Below are 21,087 nucleotides of genomic sequence, written 5' to 3'. Positions count from 1 at the left end.
GGGTTTAGTCCACCTCCAGGTCAGGACCTATTGGCTCTCCTGGAGTTCCTATGGGTCCATCCCTCCAGCCTGTCTAGGTCCCTCCGGATGGCAACCTTGCCCTGCAGTGCAGTGTCTGCTCTCTTCCTTGTGAGGTCATCTGCAAATGTTATGAAAAAGGACTCTCTCATACACTAACCCAAAGACAGCCCCCCAGCTTGTAGAAATCAGATCCTGCCCTGTCACCCTCCTGGTGTGCTGCCTCACGATAGGATAAGGAAAGGCGACTCTTAGGATTCTCATGGTTCTCATGCCCAAGTCTTCTCCTGACAGGAGAAATGACACTGCTGGAAATGAATCTCTCCCACAATCTCTCCCATCTCCTGAGAGAACATCAGGGCTGACTTCATCCTGTTTCACAGCAGGTTCCCCCAGGGACATCTCCGGGGATCCCAGGGGGACAGAAAAGTGATGCCTTGGGCTGTTCCTTGGGCTGTTGCTCTGCTGCTGAGCTGGGCCGGGCTCCTGGGATGGAGGGAGCTCCTGGCCATGGGGCAGCGCGGCAGAGAGACAGCTCTGCCCAGGAGCAGCTCCTCTGCCAAGCGCAGCAGGGCTGAGGGCACTGCCTGCAGGCACTGAGAGGAGACTTGTGAGGCCAGGAGAGCTGAAAAGCATTCAGGAATGGATGAAAGCTGAGAGCTCACTGGGGGAGAAACCTTCACAGCCTTTTACAAAATAAGTCTCTGGCTGCAGGGCATTGACTCTGCAGTTGCTGGAGGGATCCAGGAGCTGCACAACCCACAGCCCGTGGGATCTGTAAGTACAACTCTCACAGTTTCTCTAGTGTAGAGGAGAAGGAGAACTTGTGGAGCAGGGCTTCCCTGCTGCAGGGGCAGAGGGACAGGGCGTGATGTTTCTCTCTGGTGCAGTATAATGCAGAGAGGCTTCCTGGAGCAGTCTCCTACAGCTGGCATAGCCCGTGTCTCATGTGATCTGTCAGGAAGGCTCTCAGGGATCTGTTGGTGCCGAGAAGGATTTTCTTGAGAGCAGCGGATGCCCACCACATCATCAAAATGCCAGGACGTGTCGGCTGCCTTCTCCCAGGGATGGCTGCAGGGCTGTGAAGGTGGGCGTGCAGCCAGGGGTGCCCAGGGCTGTCCTTCCGAGCAGGGTCCCTGTGTCCCAGGGAACTGTGTGCTGGGGCAGGGACTCTGTCTCCTGCCAGGGTCAGCTCTCAGCCTGCCCGGGGAGCTCCCCATGGCAGTGTGGGGAGAAGCTGTGGAGGGAAGGGGTGACCCCAGTCTGGGCATGGCAGGGTCCTTCTGCAGTCGAGAGGATGCTGCGTGGGTCAGGTTTGCTCACAGCTCCACATCACCCCCAGGACATTTGCAGAGGGTCCTTTTGAAGAAGGACACAGAGGCAGCATTTGCCAAAAGAAATGGAATCTGTGCTTTGAATTTTCCCCTCTTGGTTGGTTAGATGGGCAGTGGGAGATCTGAATTTACATCTCCATTCCCATGAGGGCAATGAGACCCCAGTTTTTGTTAGCACTTGTCCGAGCTGCTCCTTTAGCCCGCGCACACCCAGAGATGCCCCTGGGCCATTCCCTGCTGCAGAAGGTGTCTGCAGGGCAGAGCTGAGCCCTCAGCAGCTGGGATGGAGTCTCTGAGCACTGAAAGGGGGGAGACCTGGGGGCAGAGAAACAGCCCCCAGCAGCGACAGTGCAGGCAGCAGAGGCATGGGCAGGGAGTGAGAGGGAGCTGCTACAGGAAGGGTGATGGGAGGGGGGATTCCAGCACCTCCCTGCCATCCCCTGCAGCGCAGATGCCTTCCCCGCAGCAACTCCCTGGTCTCCTCTCCCACACAGTAGACTCCCCAATCGCTTCATATCTTGGGGGCTTAGTCCTGAGTCTCCCTCCCAGCAGCCCAAGCACCAAAGAGGAGAAATGCTCGCGTGTCTGACTGTGTCTCCCTGTCCCGACTCTCTTGGCAGGAGAACTTTGGCCTGTTCCCCTCTTGCCCCTGCTGCCCTTGTTCCTCCCCTTCTTTTGGCTGTGGTGTGGGGTGAGGATTCAGGTGCAGCTGAATGCTGGTGCTGCATCCTGTCATCCAGGTTTATCCGTGGAGGAAAAGCATCCAAATTGCTGAATATCTGGGTCTCTGCACTGGTCTCTGCACAGTCTCTGGGGACTGCACTTTGTGGGGCTGAGGGTAAGTCGACCCTCCCATCAAAACTCCTCATCTATAGGACAGTGGACTCTTTCCTTGGAGGGTCCTGTTGGGTGCCACGCTGCCCTCCAGAAGGGCACAGCTTTCCCACGGCATCTCTGTGTTTTCTAGGAACCCCACGGAATAGACGTGACAGTGGCAAGGCCATGTCAGTCCTGCTGGAGGGCTGAATGTAGGCAGCTGCAATGAGCCCTCTGTGTCCCCGACTGGGAGGGGAGAGCTGAGATCCTTCTCAGGTCCAGTGAGATGGGGTGGGGGGTTGGGAGACCTCCACTCGTAAATTTGGCTCTTCTTCTCTCAGCAGTGTCCATTACTTCTCAGGGAACATCTGGTGTGATCAATCTTTCTCCATCTCAAAGTGGTACCAGCCCAGTGTAGCTGAGAGCAATCCCGATGGACAGACGGGCTGTCCTCGCTCTGCACGGAGGGACAGTCCCCTTGGCTCTTAGGACACACAAGGTTTTGCTCGGGGCATATCAGAAATGCCAAAGATTTCTGCCTTAAAAACACTCCTCGGGTGTGGTGGGGAAAACTGAAACAGATCAAACAAAAAAAGTCCGACCAGCTCTGCTCTGCCGTCGGGCGAATTGGGAGTGACAAAGCTGAAAAGCCCTTTGATGCCAGGAGTGGATTTAATCAGAGATCGCCCCGAGTTCCTGTTTAACTATTGCTGTAGGGCAGGAGTGAATCCCGCAGCGCTCACAGCTCCCTGATGGATCGTCAGCCAGCACCCACCAGAGTGTGCAAAATGGAAGTACTAAAGGTCTTCTTGAAATGGAAAAGCCAGTTGGGTGGGTCTCTAAGAGAAATTGAAAACTTTTTTTTTCTGAGAATTCTGCCCTGTCTTCTCACTCTCTTTCCTTCCATGGACAGGTCTCCAAGCCTGCTGAAAGAAAATGTCCAACAGCAGCTCCATCACCCAGTTCCTCCTCCTGGCATTTGAAAACAAGAAGGAGCTGCAGCGCTTGCACTTCGGGCTCTTCCTGGGCATCTACCTGGCTGCCCTCCTGGGAAACGCACTCATCATCACCGCCATCGCCTGTGACCACCGCCTCCACACCCCCATGTACTTCTTCCTCCTCAACCTCTCCGTTCTTGACCTGGGCTCCATCTCCACCACTGTCCCCAAATCTCTTGCAGTTTCCCTCTGGGAATCCAGGGCCATCTCCTACTGGGGATGTGTGGCCCAGCTCTTGTTCTTTTTCTTCTTTATCACAACAGAGTATTGTCTTCTCATTGTCATGTCCTACGACCGCTACGTTGCCATCTGCCAACCCCTGCACTACGGGACCCTCCTGGGCAGCAGAGCTTGTGTCCACATGGCAGCAGCTGCCTGGGGCAGTGGGTTTCTCAATGCTCTCCTGCACACGGCCAATACATTTTCCCTACCCCTCTGCCAGGGCAATGTCCTGGACCAGTTCTTCTGTGAAATCCCCCAGATCCTCAAGCTCTCCTGCTCACACTCCTACCTCAGGGAAGTTGGGCTTGTTGTGGTCAGTGCCTGTTTAGCATTTGGGTGTTTTGTTTTCATTGTGGTGTCCTATGTGCAGATCTTCAGGGCTGTGCTGAGGATCCCTTCTGAGCAGGGACGGCACAAAGCCTTTTCCACGTGCCTCCCTCACCTGGCCGTGGTCTCCCTCTTTGTCAGCACTGCAGTGTTTGCCTACCTGAAGCCCTCCTCCATCTCCTCTCCATACCTGGATCTGGTGGTGGCTGTTCTGTACTCAGTGCTTCCTCCAGCTGTGAACCCCCTCATCTACAGCATGAGAAACAAAGAGCTCAAGGATGTCACTAGGAGGCTGATTTCATGGACCTTCTCCGAGAGTGACAAATTTGCCACCTTTCCCCCCCAATGATTCCCACACTATCTGATTACGTCTTTTTTTTTTTTTTTAATTTTTTATTTTAAAGCATTTTAGTTATCATGATTGCTGTTGTTATTTGTGTTCATGTTTATTTTAGTTCTACAGAAATGTTTGCATTTGCATCCCTGCACCTGAGACATGTACCTTCTTTGTGTCACCTGCTTCCCTTATAAAAGTGTGTTTAACAGTGGCTCAGAGCTGGCCTCTTACGCAGCATCTCTGTAATAAAAGGGGATTTCCGCAGTGTCCTGCTTTCATACCGGGATCTATCTCCCAACAGGCCTGAGAAGCACACCTCTAGAGATCCTCTTCCTCCATGTGTTCAGGAATGAAAAGCTCTGACGTTTTAGAAATGTAAAACTGGGTTTAGAAGTCACCGGTTGGTGTCTGGTGACAGATAAGATGGTGAGTGGATCTGAGGGATGTACTCAGGGCTTTCACACAGGTGACATTAAGGACACCCAGCGTCTTGGAGGGGAATCTGGAGCGGTCTGGAGAGCATGGTGGTCCTCCTGAGTCGAGCGTGTTCCTTGGGTTGTGTAGGGCTTGAAGAGGGGTTTGGGGCCTTGAGTACAAGAGAAGTGCAGACCTCCTCTGGGCACTCTCCAGTTCCTCCCCACCTCTCTACAGCAGGAATTCTCACAGAGGGACACACATGTCCATGTGTGGCCACACCACAGCTCACTGGAGGGGGATGAAAACTCCAGACGTCCGGGGTGGCTACGCTCCTCCTAATGAATGCCCCTTTGCAGCTGGCCTTGTTCATGGTGAGCATGAACCACTGGCTCGTATGGTGTCATTCACAGTGCCCAAGCCATTCTTCTCAGGGTCACTGCTCCCTTGGTGAGGTCCCCTGATATATGGGTTTTTTCTCCCCGCTGATGCAGCACTGGCCACTTCTCCTTGTAAAACGTAAGAGGTGTCTGTTTCATGCAATGGTACAAGTTAGAGGTTGGTTTACCTGCTGGAAAGAACCTCTGCAGAGAGAGACCTGGGAGTCTTGGTAGACAACAAGTTGCCCGTGAGCCAGCCATGTGCCCTTGTGGTCAAGAAGGCCAACGGTCTCCTGTGGTGCATGGCCAGCAGGTCGAGGGAGGTCATCTTCCCCCTCTCCTCTGCCCTGGTGACGCCACATCTGGAGTACTGCGTCCAGGTCTGGGCTCTCCAGTTCAAGAAGGACAGGGAACTACTGGAGGGAGTCTAGCGGAGGCTACAAACATGCTCAAGGGACATGTGCACCTCTTTGGTGAGGAAAGACTGAGGGGATCTCACCAATGCTTACCAGTATCTAAAGGGTGGGTGTCAAGAGGATGGGGCCAGACTCTTTTCAGTGGTGCCCAGGGACAGTACAAGGGGCAGTGGACAAAGGCTGGAACACGGGAAATTCCATCTCAACGTGAGGAAAAACTTCTTACTTTGAGGGTTTTTGGAGACAGCAGGGTTTGCTCACTGTCCTGGCATCCACTTTCAGCTTGAAGTTTCCAGGTGCCATCCACTTGGCCATGGCTCTGCCCTGAAGCAAAGCCTTTGCACACAGAAGGTCTTTGACTCTCGGTACCCAGGTTTCATTTAAGACAAGTCCAAGCTTGGCCTGGAGCTACACCCGAGGTGCTACAGCCCAGACATGCATCAAATCCCTCAGCCAGGGGAACAGAAACATTGAGCAAGAGCCTGTGCTTTTTTACTTTAATGGTCATGGAGACTGGCAGGACTCCCTGACATCTGGCCAAAAGTAAACATGGTCTGGATCCTTCAAAACGGCCCAGACACTGAGCTGGGGAGCTAAAGGCCGCTGAGCCTCACTTCAGATGAGAAATGTGTCCTAGAGCATGCTCTCTTGGACTGCGTTTCACGGTGCCTGAAAGAGAAGGTTACTGGATGAACTCGGAATATGTACATCGGTTACGGTCTGGCCCTTGGAGGGCCATGGTGTTATGCTTTTATACGCCCCATCAAGATTTGGCCATCTCATTGGTCAGGCAATGTGCTGTCATTGCACAGGCAATGTGCTCTCGCAGCCCAGAAGGCCAATCACATCCTGGGCTGCATCAAAAGAAGTGTTGCCAGCAGATCCAGAGAGGGGATTCTGCCACTTTGCTCTAGTGAGACCTCCCCTGGAGTACTGTGTGCAGGTCTGGAGCCCTCAATATAGGAAGGACATGGACCTGATGGAGCGGGTCCGGAGGAGGGCCACCAAAATGATCAGGGGGCTGGAGCACCTCTCCTATGAGGACAGACTGAGGGAGCTGGGGTTGTTCAGCTTGGAGAAAAGGAGGCTCTGGGGAGACCTCATAGCGGCCTTCCAGTACCTGAGGGGGGCCTACAGGAAGGTTGGGGAGGGTCTGTTTACAAAGGCCTGCAGTGACAGGACGAGGGGCAATGGTTTTAAGTTGGGGAGGGGGAGATTTAGATTGGATATTAGGAAAAAGTTCTTTACCATGAGGGTGCTGGAACACTGGAACAGGTTGCCCAGGGAGGTGGTTGAGGCCCCTTCCCTTGAAATATTCAAGGTGAAGCTCGACGAGGCCCTGGGCAACCTGGTCTAGTTGGGGGTGTCCCTGCTGACTGCGGGGAGGTCGGACTAGATGACCTTTGGAGGTCCCTTCTGGCCTGGACCAATCTATGAATCTATAAATCTAATAAAAAGGGACGATATGAGGGAGGTGCCAGCAGGTGGGGCCATCAATTGACAGCAAAGAGAGAAAAGCAGGATCCATCCAACTTATCCAAACTTCATTGCTCCCAGGTCCCTTTAGATATGAGATATAGACATGAAATGTATTCAAATAAACATGTCCTCAGAGCACAGCTTCTCCATTCCAAGGGTTGGAACGAAATGTGTTTTTGGAAATGGCTGCATAAATGTATACTTGTATAGAAGTAGCTGAAGCCTCCACAAGGGACTGGGAAATGTGACCCAGGAGCTACGGGAGCCTTTCTGGAGCAGGAGCTGGTGGACAGACAGGATAGGCCAGGGCACCTCAGTGGAGACAACGGATTTCTTTCTCTCCTTTGACTTGAAGGGAAACCTGGGCAATTGCACCCATGATGTCCAACGCTGGAGCAGATCACTCTCATCCCTGCCTTCACGACAGTGGGGTCACATGTAATTTACCCCACAGACAATGAAAAATGGGCAGATCTAGATGCTGAAGAGTCTACTTGAAGATGCTCCTGAAACCCTGACGTTTTGGGATTAGTGCAGTTGGAGCTGTTCAAAGAGAGCATTTCTTTCACTGTGTCTCTTTCACAGAATCACAGATGGGGGGGTTGTTCAGCTCTCCATCCTTATCTTCCAGCCCAGGAAGCTGTACACCCTGGGGGTAGCTGGTCTGACTATTGAAGACGGAGGCAAAGAAGGCATTAAGTATCTCAGCCTTCTCCTCGTCCTTGGTCGCAATGTTTCCCCCCGCATCCAGTAAGGGATGGAGATTCTCCCTGACTCTCTTTTTGTTGATGTATTTATAAAAACTTTTTTTGTTGTCCCTTATATTAATGGCCAGGTTGAGTTCCAGCTGGGCTTTTGCCTTCCTAATTTTTTCCCTGTGTAACCTAACAAGATCTCTGTACTCCTCCTGAGTTGCCTGTCCCTTTATCCAAAGGTGGTAAACCCTCCTTTTTTCCTCTAAGTCCCATCAAAAACTCTTTGTTCAACCAGACCGGCCATTTTCCCCACCCTTTAATTTTGCGCCTCAGGGGGACAGCCTGCTCCTGGGCCTTTAGGATTTCCTTCTTGGAGAGCGTCCAGCCCTCCTGGACCCCTTTGCCCTGCAGGATTCTCTCCCAAGGGACCCTCCCAACCAGGGCTCTGAACAGGCACAAGTCCGCCCTCCGGAAGTCCAAGGTGGAGGTTTTGCTCACCCCCTTCCTTACCTCACTAAGAATTGAAAACTTGACCATTTCATGATCGCTAAGCCCAAGACGGCCTCCTACCTCCACATCTCCCACTAGTTCTTCTTTGTTTGTGAAAAGTAGGTCTAGTGAGGCGCCTCCCCTGGTAGGCTCTCCTACCAGTTGTGTCAGGAAGGTATCTTCCATACACTCAAGGAACCTCCTAGACTGCCTGCTCCCTTCATTAGAGAAAATCAATAAGAATGACTTAGGAACCAGAGTTAAGGGACTGGACCATCCTATCTATCCCTTTAGTCCTGGAAATTGGGTTTATATTAAGAATTTTTCAGGTGACCCACTAGAAGAAAAGTGGAACGGAGCATTCCAAGTGCTACTGACCACCTTCACTGCAATCAAAGTAAAAAGAACAGCCGGCCTGGATTCACTGCTCCCGAGTGAAAAAGGCTCCAGATAAGCAGTGGACTTCAGAACCTTTAAGACCTTTAAAACTAAGATTACAAAGGCGTAAACAATGGAAGGCTCCAAAGTGTGAGGAAGATCCCCCACTTGAGCAGAAATGGACCTCTGAATGTACTGGACCAGCAAAACTGCGATTCCGGAAATCATTATCATGATCTTCTGCATCACAGCTGGACAGAGAACTGCATCACCTGTCAAGGTCTAGATGATGTCCCCGACCCTGAAGACTGGACCAGGAATGGATACTTGGTTAATGTAGGTCTGAATATCACAGATGAAGAAACTAAGGTATACACAGTTTTACAAATTGATGGCCAAATTAGGAGAGACTGGGGAGATTAAGGACAAATACCATCCTATAAAATAAGAGAAAACAGCTCAGTTGATATAGCATGTAAATTTGATGTGAAGCAAGTATACTCACTGCTAGAGAAAGTGAAAGAAACTTCTAAACGAACATTATGGCAAGTCCAGCATGATACTCTGGAAATAAGGAACATCATTACAACCATCGAGGAAACCAGGGAACACCACTGGTGGGACATTTTTCTAAATACCTCATTAAAATCTCCAACCGCGGCACAGTTTTTCAACTTCCCAGTGCATCCTGTACTAGTGCTGATCCTTGTAGCCCTACTGTTGACTGCTCTCAACCTTTGGATGTGGTGGAAAGTACGGACTCTTGCTCAACCAGTACATGTATTGTGGACTGTAAACAAGATTTTGCAAAAGAATTTGCTATAGCTTAAAGAAAAGCGGGGGTTGAATGAAGGAATAGGGCTGAGTATGGCTTGAAGGTTTGCTTGACACAACTAAGCCGCTCTTAGCACAAACAATGTGCTTAGCTGCAAATACTGTGAGTCTTTGTTTTTCTAACTTGGCTAAATGCAAACAGGGGCCTAAGCACGTATGCAACTAGCAATTGTACAGGTCAGCACCTTGTTATCTTCCAAGAGGAACTTATCTCTGAGAACAGGATGTGTCGAGACCACCAAGGCATGCAGAGCCAGCCTAAACCAGCCTTGCCGCTTTGTCAGCAAGAATAGAGAAGTAGATGACTGCAGTTCACCAAAAGGATGCAGTGATGAAGAGGAAGGGATGAAGTAAGTGACCACCAGAGGTCTTTGAAGACCACCAAGAGACTGAAAGACGCATGCGGGAGTGGGTGGCAACGTATGACAATGAGTTCTGGGAAGAATAATGAATATGTATGTTTAACTTGTGTATAAGCTGTGTAACTCATGGCTTTTGGTGCGCACATTTGGAGGAGCGATCCCCTGCGCGTCCAGCGCTGCAATAAAGAATACCTGCTTAATAGTCATCCCCACTCTTGAGTCCTGATTTCGACTTTCATGGCATCACTATCCGTGTTACTGTTATTGTTTTCTTGTTCCCTTTGTTGTTCTGTTAAACTGCCTTTGTCCCAACCCACGAGTTTTGCCTTTTCCTTCCGATTCTCCCCTCATGGCCGTGGGGGGGGCTTGAGAGAGCACGGCTGCCCCGTGGTTCTTTGTTGTCCTCTGAGGCCAAACCACGACAGTTGGTACCTGATGGAATGTTTCAAAAAGCTCTGGCTGATTGAGTGACGGGAGAAGTCAGGAGTGCGCTGGCACTTGTCCAGGGCATCTATGCTGGCAGGAGGTATCTGTGCCTCTGAAGCTGAAGGTATTTGTGTCCTACATCCAATCCCAGTTCTGGAACACACTTTCTTTTTTTTTTTTTAAAAAAAAAAATAAAAAGAAGAGCAAGGATACAAATTCCCACCTTTGACTATTATATTAAAGCAAAAGGAAAAAAATCCACAAATAATTTTAAAAGCTGAAAAGTATATTTTATTTTCTGTGCATCTTTTCCTTACTTCTTCTTTGATGAGGCTTGCAGCATTTAAAAAAAAAAAAAAATAAAAATGGTCATTTTGTGCCTTGCATAGAGCCCCGTGTCCCCAAAACAGTTCCTGCCCAGGACTGTCAATGACACCCCTCAGTCTTTGCACAGAGAGTCACACCGTGATACCGACCTCTCGTCACTGGCTGAGGTTTTGTTTTAGGGGGTCACATACAGCAGAGGGAGATTCGTGCCCCGTAAGCATTTGCTCTGTTGTTATCAGAAAAAGGGCCTGAGGTCGTAGGTTCATAGTATCAGCTCAAGTTGGAAGGGGCCTTGGGAGGTCTCCGTTCCAGCCTGTCAGAAACATGGTCAGGCCACGTTGTTCAAGGCTTGGACCAGTTTGAAAAAAGTTTGACAACCTCCAGGGCTGGAGTCTGTTCAGCATCTCTGGGCGACCTGCTCCAATGCTTGGCTCAGCTCATGGGGAAAAGCGCTTTCCTATCTGCAGGCTGAGCCTCTTCTCTTTCACCTTCCACCCACCGTCTTTTGTCCTCCCACCATGCACCCTGGTGAAGAGCTTGGCTCTCTGTTCTCCATAAAGTCCTCCTAGGTACTGGCAGGCTGCAATGAGATCCCTCTCAGCCTTCCTTTCTCCAGGCTCGACTAGCTCATCTCCCTCAGCGTCTCCTCATGGGAAAGGCTGACCCTGACCATCTTGGTGGTCCTTTGCTTCAAGAAAATTGATGCAGGCACTGAGCCCGGCAGGAGGATGGAGATGGCCAAACAGGAAAATTCACCCATAAACTTGGGGTGTGCTGCCGGTGCTGGAAGTGGCCAGTGCGAAAGATTTGGGGTGCTACAAATGCTCTGTGCCACCTTCCTCAACTGCCCATGCCACCAAAGGCACAGACCAGCCTCCTCTCTCCCGTGTCTGCAAGTCTCAGATGCCTTCTACGAGCCCTGGCTCTGCAACACCAACCCTCTTGTGTGACTCCTCACCCTGCATGGGCAGGGCGCTCAGCTAACTTTAGCGTGTTCCTCTTCCAAGCACTTTCAAGCCCATCCCAGTCTCTCTCTGGTTCTCCCTCTTGCTTCTTGTCCCTCTCCCCCATCTCTCCCCTGTCCAGCCCAGAAAAGCAGCCCATTCTGGGCTGACCCCGTGGCAGTGCCCATTGATGGGTTCTGCAAAGCTCTGCAGACTCAACCCCACAGCCTCAGCCCCTCTGATGGCCACAGTAGCTCCTGGGGGGCAGAGAGATGTCTCAGCACCACACTGGCCCCAAGGCTGAGGGCCGGACATGGCACGAGATGGCAGAGACCAGTGTCTCCCCGTGTCCCCTGCGCCTGTCTCCAAGACATCCTGACCGCTGACAGCAAGCCCCTCTGTGTCAGCCCCTCTTCCAGGAGAAGACTCCGGGCCCCGGAGCTCCTGAGACTGCTCCATCCCTAGAGAAGCCTGCCCTGAGCTGGTGCATGCAGAGATTGACTTCTCTTTGTCGTCTTTTTTTTTCCACCTTGGATGCACAGAGATGCTCCTTTGCTCTTCTCCAAGGGTGTCCCTGTCCCCAGAGAACATTTCACCAGGGAACTTTGTCTGATCTGGCCTCATTTGCCACTCCTGCCCCCTCCCCACAATCTCCACAGGGTCCTGCACTGTTGTTTCTGCTCCGCAGAGCGAGTTGGCTGTGATGACTGAAAGCCATGGAGGGACAGTCCCAGGCAGATCCCTGTGGATCATTCACCGTTTCCGGGGGAACTGGGCACCCACGGGTGAAGGCTCAGCCTGGGCCCGTTCCCTAATACATTGCCCCACATTGTCCCATTGCCTAACACTCTTCCCTCATCCCATGGAGAACCCAAACAAAGCAGCATGGCCTTGTGAGGACAACTTCCTGAGCCTGAGCTCAGCTTTGGAAGAAGAGCCAAACCTCCAGACACCGGCACTGAAGAAATCCCATTTTATTAAAGAGACATGAGATGGGAGGTCAGCTGTACCCCTGTGCCAGGCACACGTGAACAGGCCTCAGGGTCAGAAGGGCTGGGTTCATGCTTGTGGGGAAGTAGAAGGTTCCTGGACACACATGGTTATCACAGAGAAAAGGCCCAAAGCCCAGGAAGTTCCCCAGATGAATCTGAAATCACTTCTGAAGAGACACGGGCAGGTTAATGCTGCTGAGAGATTAGTGACAGAATCAGCTTCTTCGATGTGTCTTTCAGCTCCTGGTTCCTCATGCTGTAGATGAGAGGGTTCACAGCTGGAGGTACCACCGAGTACAGAAATGACACCACCAGATCCAGGGGTGAGGAGGAGATGGAGGGGGGCTTCAGGTGGGCAAAGAAGCCAGTGCTGAGAAACAGGGAGACCACGGCCAGGTGAGGGAGGCACGTGGAAAAGGCTTTGTGCCGTCCCTGCTCAGAGGGGATCCTCAGCACGGCCCTGAAGATCTGCACATAGGACACCACAATGAAAACAAAACAACCAAATGATAAACAGACACTGACCACAATAAGAACAACTTCCCTGAGGTAGGAGTGTGAGCAGGAGAGCTTGAGGATCTGGGGGATTTCACAGAAGAACTGGTCCAGGACATTGCCCTGGCAAAGGGGTAAGGAAAATGTATTGGCCGTGTGCAGGAGAGCAGTGAGAAACCCACTGCCCCAGGCAGCTGCTGCCATGTGGACACAAGCTCTGCTGCCCAGGAGGGTCCCGTAGTGCAGGGGTTGGCAGATGGCAACGTAGCGGTCGTAGGACATGACAGTGAGAAGATAAAACTCTGCTGCAATCATGAAGAGAAACAGAAATAGCTGTGCAGCACATCCCCAGTAGGAGATGGCCCTGGTGTCAAACAGGGAATTGGCCATGGCTTTGGGGACAGTGGTGGAGATGGAGCCCAGGTCAAGAACGGAGAGGTTGAGGAGGAAGAAGTACATGGGGGTGTGGAGGCGGTGGTCACAGGCGATGGCGGTGATGATGAGCGCGTTTCCCAGGAGGGCAGCCAGGTAGATGCCCAGGAAGAGCCCGAAGTGCAAGAGCTGCAGCTCCCGTGTGTCTGCGAATGCCAGGAGGAGGAACTGGGTGATGGAGCTGCTGTTGGACATTTGCTTCCTCTGCGCATTGGAACCTGTCCAAGGAAGAAAAGGCAGTGACAAGTTACGGTGGACGTCTCAGAGCAAAACCTACTCCAGTTCTCATGGAACCCCATGGAGCTGTGTGATGGAGCTGCTTTTGGACATTTGCTGCCTCTGGGCATGGAGACCCCTGCAAGGAGGAAAAGTCATTGACAAGTTAATGGAGACTTTTAGCAGCAAAACCAAAGCCTTTTCCTACAGACCCTTCCCTGCTACACGCCTTACCCCCTGTATTCCTTTTCTAGGAGAGCTTCCCTCAGCTCCATGGCTGAAGCTCTGCTACCGTGCTGGTTGAACGTGCCATGAGGAGCTGGGCCTCTGCCCACTGGTGCCGAGGAGTCAGCCCTGCTCTGCAGCAGAGAGTTCACGGGAACGCTGGAAGCAGGGGCCAGTCCTGGTGTTTGACTTTGTCAGATAAAACCATGCCCAATGCACAAGGGTGTGCCAGTACCTGCACTGCCTCTTCGAAGGAGTGAGGGAGGCAGAGGCCAACTGAGAGCTTTTTTGAAAAAAAAATTCCCTCCGTCCCATTGTGGGATGTCAGAAACCCTCAGTATTCCTGCTGCACTCAGGGAGAGCAGAGAGAATCCTGCAAGGCAAGAGGATTGCCTGTGGCTTAGTACAGAGCGAGGGGAGCTGGGCTGTCCCTCAGCCCCTGACACACTGGGCTTGCGCCTTTCTGAGATGGAGGGCGATCACACGCCCTCAATGTTTCCCTGAAACGTCAGCAGAACCTGCTGAGAGCAGAGGGATCCACTGCAGACAACTAAATGTCTCGCCCTTTCTCAACGTCTCAGCAACCACTTCCAGCCCAGGACACACAGGGCTCATTTCACCAACCCAACAGCATTTCCTTGGTCATAGCGTCTCTGCGCTTCTCCATGGGGCACATGGTAACACAAAGATGCTATGGGACAGATTTGCATCCTGGAGGGCAGCTCACAGCTTGGAAGGACACCTCAAGGAGATACATCAGTTTTTTCACGATGTTATCTCACCAAGGGAAAACCAGCTGATTCCCCAGCCCCACAGGCTGCATTGTCCACAGCCGCACAGGCGAGAGGAAAGCTGGGACCCTTGTTCCCATGGACACACCTGCATGGGAGGACGCACAAGATAATGTGTGACTCTGCAGCTGAAACTCCCATCCCCAGAGAGCCTGAGAGTGAGAACAAGAAAAGAGCAGCAATAACACAGACAAGTGGAGAAACAAGGGAAACTGCAGCGAGGGTCTGGCTGAAGGAGGCCAGGGCAGAGGCAGCCGGGCGCTCGGGACAGCATCACCCGTACCCAGCCGTGCCTGTCACCTCCCAGACACCGACGCTGCCGGGCAGTCGCTCTCAGCCCCGCTGCTCCGCAGGGAGAACGGGGCACGTGGCTGGAGAGCTGCACCACGGCTCTGCTGGAGCTCCGGCTGCAGAGGAGGTGGTTCATGCCTTGGACCCCACAGCCCTGAGGGCAGAGGCTTTGGTGGGAGAGGAGGCACGGGGGGGCTTGCTCAGGGGAAGGGGTCTGCATTGGAGGGGATCGTACGGCGTTTGCGGAATTCTCCCTCCCACAACATTTCTGGCTTAAGTTTCCTCTCGTTCCCTGGTCATATCCCTGCTGCCAGGAGATTTTCCTCCTGGGAAGTGTCTCCCTGTGCCGTGTCTTTTCCCTGTCAGCACTCACAGAGCCCATCCCAACCTCTGTGCACTCACCTTGGCCCTACAGACACCTGCCTGTTTGCAGGGCAGGGGCTGGGTTCATGTTCCTGTTCGCAGGTGCAAAAGGGCAGGTCAGAGCAACCCTGATGGTCCAGCAGAGGTGATGCTGGTGCTCTCCATGGGCAGAGGAGCGGCTGAAGGCCCCTTAGGAGGCTTCTTTTAGACCAACTGATGCCTCAAAGTTGCAGCTCAGGAATCACAGTGACTTCTGAAAACTCGAGAGATCCTTACACATTCATCCCTTTTTCCACCTCTCTCCCCGCACCCCCCGGATAAGAAACTGGAAACGCAACCTGAGGAAATAGTTCCCTTGGAAGCGTGTAGGGGTGATCTGGAGATGTGAGCCGCCCTGACCAACTCAACACCGTCTTGACAGCAGAAGGACCCTCTCCTGCTTCTCGCCAGAGCTTCTCCCCACACCGCTGTGGGAACAACCTGGGCAGACTGAGTGTTGACCCTGGCAAGAGACAAAGTCCCTGCGCTGGCACACAGCCCCCTGCGGTGCAGAGACCCTGCTCTGAAGGACAGCCCTGAGTACTCCTGGCTGCACACCCGGCTTCACACTCTGCAGCCTCCCCCAGGGGAAGGCAGCCGACATGCCCTGGCCGGCTGAGGGTGCAGCAGGGAAGCCGTGCTCCAAAGCACGTCCTTTTTCTACGCGGGGGAAACTGAGAGTCCTCCTGACAGATCCCATGGGCTGTGGGATGTGCCAGCTTTAGGAGGTCTTTCCAGGAACCGCAGCTGCATTGCCCTGCAGCCAGAGACTTACCCTGTCAAGGGCTGTGAAGATTTCTCTCCAGGCGAGCTCTCATCTGTCCTCCCACCCCAGGCTGCCTTTAGCCTCTGTCTTGCTTCCCTCCTCTCCCCTCGGTGCCTGCAGGCAGTGCCCTCAGCCCTGCTGCGCTTGGCAGAGGAGCTGCTCCTGGGCAGAGCTGTCTCTCTGCCGCGCTGCCCCACGGCCAGGAGCTCCCTCCATCCCAGGAGCCCGGCCCAGCTCAGCAGCAGAGCAACAGCCCAAGGCAGTACCTTTTCTGCCCCCCTCTAAAATCCCTTGAGGTGTCCCTGGGGCTGCCGGGGAACCTGCTGATGCAATCCCTGATGTTCTCTCTCTCAGCTGGATAGAGACACTCCTTTCCAGAAGTGTCATTTCCCTGCTGAGAGGGAGAGTTAGCTCTAAATATCAACTTTCCTTGGCCCATCATTAGACAGGACAGCCAGACGGGGACAGACAGGCATCTCCTTTACCCCTGCTGAGGGAAGGGATTCAGCTGAGGGAATCGAGGCATCTCATCCTGCGTTTCTATTCCTAGCATTTGACGGAGACTCAGCTCCCGCCCATGCCTGCTAGAAGCCCACAGGAGATGGGATTCCTCTTTCCTCAGGTGTTGAGCTGTGCACAAAATAGGCACCTGCATGGGAGCCTCTTTTCTCCACTCCCACGCTAAGTAATGGAGATGGAGGGTGGGAGTGAAATGTTCAGATGCAAATGCCTGGGAACATTCCAGTTGCCAGAGGTGGTGCAAGGTACACGCAGGAAACTGCAAGCTCTAATGGGGACGGTGATAGAGACGGGGAAACATCTCGGGGATCGTACATGAGCCTGGTGGGAAATCCTTTAGCCAAGTGAAATGACAGCTGATGTCCAAATAAAAGGAACCTTTCCTACTCCTGATGTTCATGGCAGTTCACAGAGGTGTTCATATGAATGGACTGCAGTCATGTCCTGTAGGGAGAGCAAGGTCTCTCTCTTTTCCATCAGCCGAATTTACTCAATCTCCAGTGACTACAATGGCATTTGTCCCAAGTTCAGCCCCTCATTGCCTAACAGAATTCAGGGCAGCTACTCAAGGGTTGAGTGAGCTTGTGTGAGTGAGGATGAGAGGAGAAGCCAGTAAGGGTGAAAATGTCTTGGCCATTATACTCCACTTGATCGGGCACAGTAGGCAGAATAAGTCTTCTACAAGCAACCTGAAGAAGTCTCCAAGTCAATGAGCAGGTTCCTATGGGGAACAGTAGTTGCCCTGGCATTCACTGGCCAGGCAAAGACACAGGGTGCCAGCAGCCTGGAGGACCTTGGGACAACTTCTTAACACAGCTGCCAGGTGGGCAAACAAGGGTGATGCTCACCTGGACCTGGTCCTGGCAAAAAACAAATATAAATAGAGAGTGGTCAGGGAGGTGAAAATCAGTGTCAGCCTTGGCTGCTGTCACCAGGAAATAGTGGGGTCCCAGGTGCCGAAGAGGAGTGAGGAAGGCCAGCAGCAGAGCAAAAACGGGTGGACTCCAGAGAAGAAGACTTTGATGTACTTGGGAGACTGATGCGAGTGGTGCCATGGGAAGCAGCTCTGAAGGCTGAAGGATGATGGAAAATCTGATAGGCCTTACAGGACAGCCTCCTCCAGGCACAAAAACGATCTCTCCAACTCCTCTTGAAAAGAAGCCACTGTCTCAGGAGGCTGCTTGTTGGAACTGACTGAGCTCCAGGACAAAGAGGCAGCACAAAGGAGGTGGAAGCAGGGAAGCTGCAGAGGAGGAATTGAGAAACCTTGTCCCAGGCCGTAGGGATGATGTCAAAGCCAAAGCTCCCATGGGCTTGACAGATGAAGGGAAGGACAGCAAAAGCACAACGAGCTGATCCAGGCTTCGAGGGTCATGGGAATGAGTCACCCTCTGCCTGGAGGCCTGTGACAAGTGGGCACTGCAGATATTTGCATCCTGACTGCCTCAGCGTGGGCGATGGGGATCCCCCTGCTGGGGGTGGCTCTGCCAGCCCATCCACATGGGTCTGGATGGTGCAGACTCTACTTGGAGACATTCCTGTAACCCAAATTCCTTGGCGTTAATGCAGAATTGGCAAGTTGAAATCAAGCATTTCATGCACTTGGCCTCTTCGCCTTGACATCTTTTCGCTTTGACTCCACTCCCGAAAGCTCTCTAATTAACCACAGAAGAATTGAAGACGAAGGGAAAATTATGGCCTGGCTTGGCTCCTCAGGGCGTTTTGCATGTTAATGAACCCTCTGGTGCCAAGTTCCTGAACTGCAGATCTCTAAAGGCTGACCAAGTCTCTAGAGGACTAAGAGCCAGCAGCAAACCTCCAGGTTTCTGAGAGTGTTTGCAGGCCCTGCTGAAGTCCATCACTGAAGAAACCATGGAGGGAATGAGCAGACAAGGGTCCTGTCCCTGGGGGCTGGTGAAGCAGGAAGTTGGAGACACTTGGTACAACGGAAAATTTAAATGTAGAGATCACTGTGGAAGCCCTTGATGTGCTCTTCCAAGCAGGAATGCCACGTCCTTACCCACATCCCCTACAGATGGGGCTCCTTTCCCTCTTGGCATGTTCGGGGCTCTTCCTGGGGCCAATGTGATTGGGAGTGTGTGTTGCCAGGTGCAGGTCAGCAGTAGGGCACCTCCCAGGATTTGTGGGGGGTGGCTGAGGAGGCAACGAGGCACTGGAGCTGTAAGGACCTTGTGTTCTCTCCTGGGTCTCAGTGGAAGAGACAGAAGCCATAGGCAAGAGAACAAGGGTCTCAGATCTGTTGGGGTGTCAACGCCCCACCAAGGCCCTTGGCCATCCCCACCACAGCTACGCTGTCCTGTGCCTGTGCCTGCTTCCTTGTTTCCAACACCAAAATGTGGGTGTCTGAGGATTTGCCAATGCCAGTGAGTTCCCCACATCTCACCTGGTTTCCTCCAAAGCCTTGCTACTGCTCATTTATCCCCAAGATTTCCAAGCTCCAGAATCCTGGAGAATCCATGCCAGAATCCTCTCTGTAGCTCCACATCCCAGCACTGAACAGCCAACACCCAATATTCCATTTCTTCTTCCTGCCTTTAGCACACTCACTGCTCCCCCCACACTGCTCTCTCCCTGCACGCCCATGTGTCTCACAAACCCTTCCCCTGCCCCTGCAGTGCTGAGACCTCAGCCCAGGAGGTTTGTGCATCCTCCAGGCTCATGGATGTTTCCTGAAGTCCATCCAAGTGTGGGCAGTGAAGGAGGGGAAAGGAGCAAGCTTAGGGCATTCCTAAGAACAGCCACCCCCAGCAGTGGGCATTCCCCATCCGCCAGGCTGAGGCAGGCACACAAGAGATGAATGTCTGTATCACCCCTGGTTTGCAGAGGAAGGGTCTTCCTTCCTGCCATTGTCCCAGAACAAGCCTCTTCCTCAGCCTCTGCCCACAAACATCCACTGCTTCCCACGGCTGGCTTCAGACACGGCTGTAAGGATTGGCTAAAGCCATCAGCCATCCCCTTGCTTCTCGCTGACATTGCTTGACCCTCTCTAACAGACTTACACGTGGCCAATCACCACTGCTCAGGGCCACTCGCCCTTTGGAAGAGCATTTTGGACTTTCCTAGTGCTTTTTATAATCTTCCTCGCTCCCTCCAGAGCACATGGTGGGCTTTCTTGGCCAAACAGGGCCTTTTTCACCATCTCTTAAGAAACAGTCGTCTTTTTATGATCCTCTGTGCGGGAATAGTCATCCCAGAAAAGCACCAAATGTATCCAAATAGCAGTTGAGTGAAGTGCCAGTAAGAACCAGGTGAGCTCCCCCCATGGCTGTGGCTCCCTGGCAAGGAGCCTCTTCTGAGAAGGTGATCCGGCCTCTGCCACTCTCTGGAGAGGGAAACCAGCAGCGTCTGTGCCACACGGGGACACAAGGGGTGACTTTTGCAAGACCACCCTTCATCTGAACCACTTTCAATATGTACTTCAGGATGGGATATCATACCTTATATGGCAAATACTAATTTAATTGTCTTTGTCCAGATTTGCTATTGTGGAAATAGACTGTTACTTTAACATTTCTTTTCATCATTATTATTATTTTTTGCCACTCTAAAGGAAATCACAGAATCACTGGAAGGATCACTGATGCTTTATCAACAGAAGACCCGCCAGCTTTGCATCTCAAGAAATAGGATGCCAGAGGTCAAGAGAAGGATGGGTTGGGAAAACTCATGGGATTTGGGAAACTGAAGCGTGTGCCCCTCTCCCCGACATCCTGCCCTCCTCCGTGACCTGTGTGAGAAACTCCATCCACTGGGTCTGAGCTCACAGTCGTGTCAAGAAAACGGTGTGTAACTTGCAGCCACCAAACGGTGTGTACCTGCAGCCAATGTTGTCCTTCCAGTTCAGGATTTGAGCTCCCACTTAAGACCAAGAAGCCCAAGGATCCCAGTTCCTATAGGGCCAACTAATGAGGACATCCCACAGGCTGGGGGAGTTTTTCTTTACTGACAAAGATTTTGTTGACTTTTTTTCCTCCCTCTTTGTAACTTGACTGTCAGAATTCATGCATTGAATCTACTTTGACCCTTTAAAACTGTCCCTGTGAAAAACTAATCCAGCACAGTTTTGGTTTTTTTGTTTTTTTTTTCCCCAACCCAACTGTACTTGGAGCATTGAAGAGTCTTTCCAGATTTGGAGTGTTTTTTCAGAATGTCTGCTCCAAGAGGGGAAATATCTCAGCCTGCAGATGGAAGGACAGGAGGAGGACAGCATCATTCAGGCTCAAAGGGAATTGGAGGGTGTCTTGACCAACCTCCCATTGAAAACAGGGTCAGACCTGAAGGGTCAGGGCTTTGTTCAAAGATGTCTGGATCCCTTTCCAGGACAGAGCTGTTGCACGCTCTCTGGGAAACAGCTTCCAGTGCTTGACTATCCTCATGCTGGAAAAAGTTCCTCCTTATGTGGCTTGACCGTCCCTTTTCTCAGCCCATTGCCTCTTGTCCTTGTATCTTCTACCATGGATTTGACTCAGGCTCAGTCTTCCTGGTAACTGTGCAATGCTGCTCCATGTTCCCCCCAAGAGCTCCTCTCCTCCAAGCTGAACAAGCCCAGCTCTCTAAGCCTCTTCTCACAGTACAAGCTCTGTCAACGTTGGTGTCCCTCCACTGACCTGGCTCCACTTTGCAAGGTCTCTTAATGCTCTGTCTAAAGCTCCCAAGAAGCAGTTTGTGGCTGTTGCCTCTGTCATATCCATTCACCACTGCAGAAGAGACCTTGGGTCTATCACCTCTCCAGGTAGGCTCT

General features: G+C 52.3%; 2 protein-coding genes across 2 annotated transcripts; one reads left to right on the top strand and one right to left on the bottom strand.

The window, feature by feature from the left end:
• Positions 1 to 3,218: 3,218 nt before the first annotated feature.
• LOC141478850 (olfactory receptor 14J1-like) lies at positions 3,219 to 4,064 on the top strand (the record flags this gene model as incomplete). Its single annotated transcript, XM_074167793.1, has 1 exon — positions 3,219 to 4,064. A coding segment is annotated over one exon (846 nt), but the record flags the coding sequence as incomplete, so codon positions are not given.
• Positions 4,065 to 12,374: 8,310 nt separating this feature from the next.
• LOC141478849 (olfactory receptor 14A16-like) lies at positions 12,375 to 13,310 on the bottom strand. The gene has a single exon (XM_074167792.1). It carries the CDS (start codon positions 13,308 to 13,310, stop codon positions 12,375 to 12,377), a length of 936 nt encoding a protein of 311 aa, XP_074023893.1.
• Positions 13,311 to 21,087: the final 7,777 nt, after the last annotated feature.

Source organism: Numenius arquata, unplaced genomic scaffold (genome assembly GCF_964106895.1).
Source record: "Numenius arquata unplaced genomic scaffold, bNumArq3.hap1.1 HAP1_SCAFFOLD_45, whole genome shotgun sequence".
NCBI lineage: Eukaryota > Metazoa > Chordata > Aves > Charadriiformes > Scolopacidae > Numenius > Numenius arquata.
The sequence above is the reverse complement of the archived record's forward strand: the minus strand, read 5'-3'. Positions and strand labels throughout refer to the sequence as shown.